We start from the raw sequence: 10,703 nt of genomic DNA on the forward strand, positions 1-10,703 counted from the left end.
AAGCGCTTTATGTATTCCCAGCTTAAGTCATAGGCTGGCTTCTTCGGAAATGAACAAAGGAGCCGCCTAGGGCCAAAATCGAACTAAGTCAACCTAAAACTCCTTTGTTCATCTATGAAGAAGCCAGCCGATGACTTAAGCCCACCAAATATGCACTCAGGAGGAAGCGGTTATCCAGGGGATTATCAATCCAGCCACCATCAATCCTATGGAACGAATATTTAATGAATTTGAAGTGGAAAAAGAAAAAAACTGAAAACAAACACAAAACATACACCCATGATACAGGACCTTTATATTAATGCTCCCCCACTATGACCACCCACCCAAATACATTAAAATTTTAAAGGGCCCCAAAAAGCCACACACATTTGAGGTGGGAATACATAAAGCGCTTATTTGGCTGGCTTAAGTCATCGGCTGGCTTCTTCGTAGAGGAACAAAGGAGCTTTAGGTTGACTTAGTTCGATTTTGGCCCCAGGTTCCTTTGTTCATTTTCGAAGAAGCCAGCCAAATAAGCGCTTTATGTATTCCCACCGTTACTTCCTTACAACGTACGCCTAACCTCCTCCCTCACAAACAAAAATTAGGTTGACTTAGTTCGATTTTGGCCCTTTTTTCATTTTCGAAGAAGCCAGCCAGATAAGCGCTTTATTTATTCCCACCTTAAGCGTTGAAACCTTATCGTCTGATAGCAGCTTAAGACATTGAATTATTAAAAATATTTCTTAAGAACTACCATGGCAGAAGAATACAGGTAGATGCATCAACGCTTGGAAGCATTGATATGTCAAAAAAAAATTAAATGTTTTTTCAAATATAAGTGGATTTTTATATGTTTTCTTATACTACGTCATTCGGAGGCTATTATAGTTCGCGATTTTCAACAATATTTACAAATTTAAATAATTTTTCATTCAACATTTTCAATTCCAAAATTGGTTTGACAGTTCATTGTCCCAGCAGCTGTGTCGACGCGTCTACTTATATTCTTCCACCATGAGAACTACTTATGAGAATATGACTTAACCTTACTTGGCATTGAGTGTAGAAGAAAGAGAGGGAGAAAGAGAGATAGATAGATACCAAATGTACACATGTCTATGCACCATAATTTGCCACTTGATTGGATTCCGACACACATATTATTTATTTTGTATTTGTTTATTATTTATTGATTACCCATAATTTGTCAATTTCTTAAGAATATAACTCATGGCCTTGGGATTATCGGCGGGTATCATGTGACCGGCACGATTTACCCAAAACATGCTGAAGTTTCCACCACTCTTCTCGTAGCCCTCCACATTGTCTTCAATGAGAATGGCAGTGCGCGGTGCATCAAAATACTCCTCGCGGTCGTTCCACTGTAATTTCTCGATCCACTTGACAGCGCCGGCAGTGGCACATATCAAATCCAATTGGCCGGAAATGACAGCCACTTCGATATCAGTATTATTTAAAATTTCATTCACTAGAAACACAAATTTCGATTAATTAAATATTTTGAAAAATAGTAAAAATGTACATACCAATGTCCACTGCGGGTCTCATAAAATCCTTCGAAAGATTATCAAAAATATCCGATTTCTGGGATGCCCATATAACGTGGGGTGGTATAGCTAGGGCTTTGCTAACAGGTCCCAGCATTAGCGAATGCAAAGTTTGTTTAGCATTATCGCCGGTGACGGTTTCATTATCCACCTCACCCGAGTCCAAATCTCCCTCTTTGAGATATTTCAAAATGTTATAGAAATTAACATTTTCACTGACATTTAGGGCTATGTAGGATGTATTCATCCATTGTTTGTAGGCTTTATGCCATTCTTCATTTTCAACATATTCCAGGGTGCGATTGTAGGATTCCATTATCTGCTCGTAGCCATCCTTATCTACAATGCCCTGCAAGAGTGGAGAAGTGATACATACAAGTGAGAATACATAAAACGCTTTTTCGATTGTCTTCTTAGTAGAGGAACAAAGGAGTTTTAGGATAACTTAGTTCGATTTTGGCCCTACGCTCCTTTGTTCTTTTCTCAAGATGCCAGTCAAATGCGTTTTATGTATTCTCACCTTTATAATTTTTAAGTACAAGAAATGAATGCAAATTTTGCGAAGTCCATTATTTTTAATAAACTAATAAGAAAATTATTCTTTTTTTCTAAAGGTGAGAGTACATAAAACGCTTTTTTTTGATTGGCTACTTAAGCCAAATATACAGGCAAATAACCAGTCTTAAGGTGCAAGTACATATAAAGCTTGAAGTCATGGCTAGGCATATTAATGTCAAATTATAATGGGAAACGACAACAGAATTTTAGTGCGGCTCTGTAATTCCTTTATGAAATGTCACAAAATATGTCTAGCCATGACTTCAAGCTTTTTATGTACTTACACCTTTAAGGTGATAATACATAAAACGCTTTTAATTCGTCGGCTGGCTTCTTCGGAAAAGAACAAAAAAGCGTAGGGCCAAAATCGAACTAAGTCAACCTAAAACTCCTTTGTTCTTCAACGAAGAAGCCAGTCAAAAGAGCCTTTTATATAGTCTCACCTTAAGGCTGGAAATACATAAAGCGCATATTTGGCTGGCTTAAGTCATCGGCTGGCTTCTTCGTAAATGAACAAAGGAGTTTTAGGTTGACCTAGTTCGATTTTGGCCCTAGGCTCCTTTGTTCATTTCCGAAGAAGCCAGCCGATGACTTAAGCCAGCCAAATATGCTCCAAATAAGCGCTTTATGTATTCCCAGCTTAAGTATTCCTTCACATTTAAGATCAAAGCAGAATAAACACGTAACGCGTTTTTTTATGTCAGGCGTCATCGATAACACACCAGTTACCGAGTTACCAGTAATCGATTAAGTAGACTCTCTCTGGATGTTTCATAGATGACGAATCACAAGAAAAAAACGCGTAACGTGTTCATTCTGATTGGGTCTTTAGAAGAAGGAGAAATAATGACCGGAACAATCTTATAACCAAAGCCACATTCGCCATCTTCTAATCTCCCCTTTATAAAAAATATAACCGAATTCTACTCTACTCACCACATTTAGTAACAGAGGACCCCAAGCTGACATCGAATCAATGGGTGATGTCCATGGACTCCCCAAAGCCACCGATTTCAGATTACTTCTCAAATCACCTCTCTCGACAGCCATGTACAATTCCAAAGCAAATTCCGGCGCCATTTTCCCGCCATAACTTTGTGAAAAAATATGCAATGGGACATCTTCAAATTCGCTGTGTAATTCATAGAATTGCTTCATAAAAGCCAGCAAATCTTGAGCAATTTCATTATTGGTCGATGGAAGCAACGTGATATTGTCGACATAGGAGTAACCACTGCCCAATGGACTATCAATGAATAATACATTCATGTCTTTTACCCATGTCCAGTCACGTTCCTTCCCGTTGACATCTAGCGGACCGAGTTCTTCGAAATTTCCACGACCTGTTGCCGATGCACCAGGACCACCTTGCAGCCATATGGCCAGGGGGCGTTCAGTATAATTGGTGACATCCGCCGTTGTATAGTATAACCAATAGAACATGTGTCCACCCGGTCGTACATCAACAAATCCCCAATCCTGTTCACCGGGTCCATAGCCGGGCTTTGCTAAAAATCGACAACAAAAATAATTAAATATAAGTAAGATTTAGTAAGTCCAGTATTTAACTTACCACCCACTGAGGCAATCCACAAAAAGACTATTAGCAAAATACAGTTACGTTTCATATCGGAACACATTTTTGTTTTTAATCCGGAACTACAATTCAATCAATCGCTGCGCATAACGAAAAATACTCAACTGTCGCTCAGTTTCTAACATTGAAATTATGTCAAGACCCAACTTTTTCCTTGACAATAAAATCAATCGCATAAAAGCACACACACATTCACATGAATCGGTTACTGATAAGAAGACAGCAAAATCGATTTGATGGGCGTTTACATGGATTGCAAGTTTGTTGCAAATAGCATAATTAGTCTCCATGCGCCACAGTCCTACACGGATTGCTGCCGTTTTTTTTTTTTTCAAAACAGGTTAAACTTCTTTGGATTTGATTACTATGGGAAATCGCATTTTTTGATTCCTCACACCATGTGTGGGCGGACGTATCTCATATTCATTACAGATCGAATGACGGTCCTAATATTAGAATGTGAGAAATAGAGAAAATAGAGCGTAAAGGTGATAATACATAAAACCTTTTTTGACCGGCTGGTTCTTCGGAAAAGAACAAACGAGCCTAAGACCAATATCGAACTAAGTCAACCTAAAATTCATTTGCTGCTCTACGAAGAAGCCAGCCGATGACTTAAGCCAGTCAAAAAAGTCTCTTATATACTCTCGCCTTTAGAAATCGCCTATCTCTCGAATTGACTACATTTTTAAATCCCTACTACAAAATCCTGTTTCGGTCTTTAGAGCCCTGCAATTAAGTTTTTTTTTATTTTCCTCTTCGCTCGTTGACTCTATTTCAACTCTCTCACCATTCTTGTGAAAAGGAGTGTGCCGTCACTAGTTAATACATCAAAAAATCATTAACAAAACAGACGCGACGTTACAATTGTTATTCAAGCAACGGGTAAACCCCTACTACAAAGTCTTTTTTCGATCTTTAGAAACCTGCATTTGCCATTGTTTATATTTTCCTCTTCATTCTATGACTATTCCTTGACGGCGGCAATTTTCCAATTGGAGAGCTTAGTAGTCTGTTTCAACTCTCTCGCCATTCTTGTGAGAGTGAGTGTGCGGTGACTAGTTAATAAATCAAATAAATCATTAACAAAACAAACGCTTTTTTTTGTTATTAACGCAACGGTTAATACTGTTAATACTTTTCACAAATTTATAATTACTGCTGGAAAGAATCCAGAATACCCACTCAACACACAAAGCCACCCAAAGAGTAACAAAACCAAATTCCAATGGCCAAAGTAAGGATACCAAAACAAAAGGTAATTCTGTGCGGTGAATATGGAGTTGGAAAAAGTTCTTTGTTTCGTCGTTTCACAAACAATACCTTCATTACTAATACGGATCGCAAGTCAACATTGGGTTTGGATCACATCGAAAAGGACTATCGGGTAGATGATAAACAGATAAAGGTAAATTTTAAGTTAGATTTGGGTGTATTGTAACTGCTAATTAAGGTGTGTCCTCGCCTGTTTCTTTTGTTTTCACAACAGCTACAATTGTGGGATACCGGTGGCATGGAACGTGTGGCCTCAGTCACCTCATCCTATTACAAATTCGCCGAAGGTGCTATACTTGTGTTCGCTCTGGACAATGCTGCATCCTTTCACTCGTTGTCACAACATCTGCTGGATATTGTTACCTATGCGGAAAATGCAAAAATATTTATTTGTGGTAACAAATCCGATTTGGAGGGCAGAGAGCCCGAAGTCAGTGATGCCGATGTTGAGGCTTTCTGCGAACAATGTCACAGTCTTATAAGTGCCACATATAAAACTTCGTGTAAAACCAGTGAGGGGATTGAGGAAATGTTCCAAGATATATCGCGGATTCTCGTCGAATCGAATCGTTCAAAAATGGACCTGCAAGCCAGTATGGAACAGCATGGTTTTCAAATAGTTGCCGGACAAGTGGAACTTGTCAATGCTGCCGATGAAACGGATGAAACATCGAATTGTGTTTGCTAGCAAATGGCCGATTTGGAGTTTGGTTAGGTGGCTGGTAGGCAATAAGGTGAGGTGGATGGACCCGAATGATTGCCTGGGGTCAGCCATGGTAGTGGTCAGTTGAATTACAATCGTATTCGAATAACTGTAACAACAACGAAGGAAATGCCTATCAAGATGTGGAAAGGTTTTTGTTTCTCATTTTTATTTTGTTACATGGAATGTATGGGGTTATTCGTATGCCTTTATTTATTATACACCCTTTGTCTCAAAAAAATTTTATTTTAATTTTTATGCCTCATAAGGATTTTATGGTGGAGTTTGATTAATGAAAAGATTTGTTATATTACTCATCACTTCCTTTTTTTATTTCTTTATCTATTTATGAAAATGTATTGGAATATGTAACGAAACGTCCAATTTTTAAAGTGATAACCATGTCTCGTTAAATAACTTGTAGATATAAGGACAGCTTGCTTTTCACACGCGATTTAAATGTTTGTAGAAATTAATTGTCATACAGCAGTATTTTTATTTATAATTTTTGGCGATAAGAACAAGAGCATGTTTGAACAAATAATGTAAGAAAGCTTTATTTTCCATAAACATTAATCCCTTGCCCACTTAAATTTTTATATATTTATGACCGAACTTCAAAAAATTAAGAGTTTAAACGGAATGGAGATTTAAGAACTAGAAAGTAGATGAAAGATCTTTGAAATATCTTCAGTTTATAAAAGGTTAACGGAGGATCTGTTGATGAAATCCCTGAAGACATTTAAAATATATTGTCTACTGAGCATATTTAAAAGAGTTTCTGTCTATATAAGTCCTTTAAGAGATCTTCTGTCTGTGGAAGAATTAAAATACTCTTATCATTAAATAATTTATTTCCTATGGACGACTTTTAAAAGACCTCCAGTTTATGGAATATATATAAATGGTTTTCAGTTTATAGAAGATATTTAAATGCTCTTCTGCCTATGGAAGTCCTTCTATCTATCTCCGATCTTAAGAGGTTTTCTGTCTGTAGTGGACCTCTAAATTATATACTGTCTATAGAATATCATAAGAGATCTTCTGTTTTGTTTTCTATAAAACCCCCTGTTTTAAGACATTTAAGATATTTTGTCTATCAAAGAATGTAAAGCGTTTTCCTGCCTTTTGAAGACATTTTAAAGGTAATATGCCTATAGAAGATCTTTAAAAGGCCTTCTGTTTATTGAAGATCTTTTAAAATTCGTCTGCATATAGAGAACCCTTCAAAAAGCCTTCTATAAATTGTTTTCGGTTTATAGAAGACATTTAAGTGCTCTTCTGCCTATGGAAGACCTATCTATCTCAGATCTTAAGAGGTTTTCTGTCTGTAGGGGACCTCTAAATTATACACTGTATCTGAAGACCAGAAAAGGTCTTCTGTCTGCATAAGAACTTGAAAGAGTAATTAGTCTATAAAACCCCCTCAGTTTTAAGATATTTTCTCTATAATTTAAAGCGTTTTCGTGTCTTTTGAAAACATTTTAAAGGTAATATGCCTATAGAAGATCCTTAAAAGGCCTTCTGTTTATTGAAGATCTTTTAAAATTCGTCTGCATTTAGAAGACCCTTTAAAATTCCTTTCTATCTATAGAAGGCCTTTAAAATGCCTTTTGTCTACTGAGCACCTTCAAAAAATATTTCTGTCTATATAAATACTTTAAGAGATCTTCTGTCTGGGGAAAACTCAAAAAAGGTCTATGTTCTAAAGAAGGTATTTTTCAAAGGTCTTCAGTCTGTGGAAGACATTTAAAATTACTTTCCTCTTTGGAAAACCTTTTAATTACTGAAGAAGGTCTTCTCTTTTCCCTTCAAAAGAAATATGAAAGATATACTAAATTCCAATTGTTTTTGCTGTTCTTTAAAAAACTAAGACTTCTATTTGTTCATTGAAAGCTCTAGACAAAACCTGGATATGCATCTCAAATATTTATAATTTAATATGAATTCACAAATCAACAATATAATGCTACTCTTTGTATGCCTCAATTATACAACAATAGTTATAAAATCTCGAAGCAAGTCTGCTAAGGACTTAGACTTCGTCTGCGACGTAAGGCCATGAATTTTTTACTTTCGATGCACCTAAAAGTATGCTATAGTATATTAGATAAAATAATTTGTAAGAAACCAAATAGCCATTTTTTAACATACCCTCCGTACGTTTATCAATATTCAAATACTAACCACAACAAATCTATTATTAAATAACACAATGCATTAATAATTTTCTAAGGCGTGTTGTTTTTTTCTTTTGTTTTCTTTTTCATCATATACATATTTAATGAAAATACATTTATAAATATTAATAGATTAAGAATAAAGAAAAACGGATTACATATGCATTGGCGCAACGTATGCCAAGATTATACATAGATATACAAGATTTGCATTAACTATAAACTACAGATATAGGGTAGTATAAGTATGTAACTTAAAAACTAAAATGGAATGATTTTCTAAAAAAAAAAAAAAAAGAATTAAAAATAAACATTTAATAATAAATATGCTACAACAAAGATGTTATTGTGTGTTATTTTAATTTTATACGCATTGCGTTTATGAATTTGTTGTGGGTGATGAAAATGTTAAATATAAACTAACAACAACGGCCACTCCAAACACCCCACCCACAACATATAGCACAGCCTTTTCGCGTAACGCCCGCAACATCATGGTGTTCAGGGTCCTTGATGCTCTACCCAATTCGGCATTCGTTTCCCTCAAACGTGAACGGGCATTTTGTATGGTTTCACGTTGCGAATGTAAATCACTTAAGATTTGAGCACCCAAAGTTTCTGTCTCAATCACCACTCGATAGCCTTCCTGCAAACGACTACCGGTTCTTTCAATTGTCTCGGAATTTTCTAACAACCTCTGTCGTTGATCATTACTTATGGCCACATCTTCATAATCATCATAGTCTCCAGCTGCTGTTTGAAAATCTAAAGGACTCTGTTTCTTCCTACTATTCTCTTTGGCCTTAGCATATTCACTTTGCAGACGTTTCAATTCGACTTGAGCACAATTTAATTTACTAGTAGCTGTGGTCCTCTGGGCTGGTGGCAAATCTCGTATCTCTAGCTGCATTTGTTCCAACAATTCCTGGGCCTCGGTAAGGCTAGCATCGATTTTATTGCACAGTTCCTTGCCTTCATTTGTCAGTGTAAGACGTCCAATTTGACTGGTTATTTCAGCAATCAATATTGAATATTGCTTTTCATATTGCTCCAGCAATGACATGGCAAAATATTTTCTATTGGTTTATGGCAAGATATTCGTAATTATTTTTTCTCGTCCAAAGTATATGGGGATAATTGTATTTTTCTTCTAATTGGAGGTGACAAGAACACGATGGCATTATCGATAGCTAAATTGTTAATTGATATCGATTGCAAAGGCAAATCGCCAAAGTTGGTTGTATGACGGTAAGGCTGTAGTTTGAGAAAATCAACTGTTGTATCGACGTGACATTTCCTATTGGAAAAAAAATATGAAAGCACTTGATAAAATAAGGACAAGGCAGGGCGAACGCTTTTGGGAAAAATAAATCTTTCCGTATTGGGACAAAAAAGCATTACAATTGTTTTAGGAACACGATGTTGTGAAAAATCTACGGTGTTCTATTCGTTTTTCGCGTTTCATTCATATGAAAATATTGGGAGAAAAGTTTCAAATAAAAAGAAACAAATTGTTGCATATCTTATTTGTAAATTTGAAGTTAAAAAGTCCTAGCTTCAGGGTTTTGTTTTTCAAATTTAGTCATTCTCCCCTACATTGTAATTATTATACCATGCAAGAATCTAGTAGTTTTGCAATTTTTTTTTTTTTTTTTTGGATATTATAAAGAGAAAATTAGCTAACGCAGTAAAAACTTTTAAATTCCTGAAATTCTGGAACAGACCATGTAATTTCAGGACAATTAACTTGTAATAATTATGCAAATTCCATATTCTGTATGTAAATGTTGTACAACTAGCAAGTCAGCAGCAGTAATGGTACAATAAAGCTGCTATCACACGATGAAGGTTTTAATGTCACTTTCATTATCCATGTGTATTTCCGTGTGCATGTCAAAATTGCCATTTTACAAATCCATGCTTTGACATGTTGCATTTGTTGTTTTTTATTTCCTTTGGTTGTATAGGGATTATATTGCTTTTTCTTAAAAAAATGCACTCTATGATTGAAGAGAAGAACTCTTTCCATAAATAACTCAAATACAGCCCTGATGCTATGCCCGCTCCCTGTCAGAGTTAGATGTAATATATGATTCCATTTATTTAATATTTTTTCTGATTTGTTAAGTGATTTCTACATACATTGAATTATTTTTTTCCTTTCAAGAAAAAAATTAAATCTAACCCAAAATTTAGCGTTTCTGGTTGCCCTAATATTTGTAACAATTTTTACTGGAAGTCGTCTGTTAATACAAAAGTTCTACAAACCATGGTTCAATAAGAAAGGTTGCTCAACTTCAAAGAAACTACAAAAATGCAGCTCTGTGCTGGAGTCTTATAGTGTCAAATAATATTTTAAATATGCTTTGCTTATTTTTCATTTTTTTAATAAAATTCTTATATTTTGAAAAACCTGCGAAGCAGGAACGGAATTTAAGGGGTTATTCCCTAAGATTGATTCTAAAATAGTAGGAAATTACAGTATTATCACTAAATTGTACAATTTGCTACCCATTTACCCATTAATTTGCATTTATTTTGCACCAAATTTGAAATAATTTCAAATTATTGTATTTTTTATTCAACAAAAAAAAAAAAAAATACACACACATACACAAAATCTGTATATGTTTTGACAGAATAAGGACACCAAAAGAAAAAATTGTTTTTACAGGAAATCCGTCTGTTAACTTTTCAGGTCTTTCTATCAAAAGAGAATATGTCTACCGTATTCTCTAACAGCCAGTTCCACGATATCGAAAGAACACGTTCGCACAACTTTTACACGACAAACAGCTGATTTCCGTTCCACTAAAATCTATCAGAACGAAAATTTG

The 10,703-nt window shown here is 35.4% G+C and overlaps 3 protein-coding genes across 3 annotated transcripts; 1 reads left to right on the forward strand and 2 right to left on the reverse strand.

Moving 5' to 3' along the window:
* Positions 1 to 1,123: 1,123 nt before the first annotated feature.
* Positions 1,124 to 3,963, reverse strand: LOC101887686 (retinoid-inducible serine carboxypeptidase-like). Its single transcript, XM_005186469.4, has 4 exons — positions 3,685 to 3,963; positions 3,048 to 3,619; positions 1,533 to 1,902; positions 1,124 to 1,474 (listed from the first exon to the last, which is right to left on the reverse strand). Exons 1-4 carry the CDS (start codon positions 3,749 to 3,751, stop codon positions 1,179 to 1,181), a joined length of 1,305 nt encoding a protein of 434 aa, XP_005186526.1. The 5' UTR covers positions 3,752 to 3,963; the 3' UTR covers positions 1,124 to 1,178.
* A 721-nt stretch (positions 3,964 to 4,684) lies between these two features.
* LOC101887515 (uncharacterized) lies at positions 4,685 to 6,230 on the forward strand. Its single transcript, XM_005186468.4, has 2 exons — positions 4,685 to 5,116; positions 5,198 to 6,230. Exons 1-2 carry the CDS (start codon positions 4,937 to 4,939, stop codon positions 5,669 to 5,671), a joined length of 654 nt encoding a protein of 217 aa, XP_005186525.1. The 5' UTR covers positions 4,685 to 4,936; the 3' UTR covers positions 5,672 to 6,230.
* A 1,680-nt stretch (positions 6,231 to 7,910) lies between these two features.
* LOC101887349 (vesicle transport through interaction with t-SNAREs homolog 1A) lies at positions 7,911 to 9,037 on the reverse strand. The gene has a single exon (XM_011295447.3). It carries the CDS (start codon positions 8,927 to 8,929, stop codon positions 8,246 to 8,248), a length of 684 nt encoding a protein of 227 aa, XP_011293749.1. The 5' UTR covers positions 8,930 to 9,037; the 3' UTR covers positions 7,911 to 8,245.
* Between the last annotated feature and the right edge of the window lie 1,666 nt (positions 9,038 to 10,703).

The sequence above is a fragment of the Musca domestica genome, unplaced genomic scaffold (assembly GCF_030504385.1).
Source record: "Musca domestica strain aabys unplaced genomic scaffold, Musca_domestica.polishedcontigs.V.1.1 34, whole genome shotgun sequence".
Lineage (NCBI taxonomy): Eukaryota > Metazoa > Arthropoda > Insecta > Diptera > Muscidae > Musca > Musca domestica.

Excerpts from the sequence above, each read along its gene's own strand:
- LOC101887515 (XM_005186468.4), top strand. The coding sequence starts at position 4,937 with ATGGCCAAAGTAAGGATACCAAAACAAAAGGTAATTCTGTGCGGTGAA. Across the intron at positions 5,117-5,197 it reads TAGATGATAAACAGATAAAG|CTACAATTGTGGGATACCGG; the intron begins GTAAATTTTAAG and ends TTTTCACAACAG.
- LOC101887349 (XM_011295447.3), bottom strand. The coding sequence starts at position 8,929 with ATGTCATTGCTGGAGCAATATGAAAAGCAATATTCAATATTGATTGCT.
- LOC101887686 (XM_005186469.4), bottom strand. The coding sequence starts at position 3,751 with ATGTGTTCCGATATGAAACGTAACTGTATTTTGCTAATAGTCTTTTTG. Across the intron at positions 3,620-3,684 it reads GTGGATTGCCTCAGTGGGTG|CAAAGCCCGGCTATGGACCC; the intron begins GTAAGTTAAATA and ends GTCGATTTTTAG. Across the intron at positions 1,903-3,047 it reads GTCCTCTGTTACTAAATGTG|GGCATTGTAGATAAGGATGG; the intron begins GTGAGTAGAGTA and ends CCACTCTTGCAG.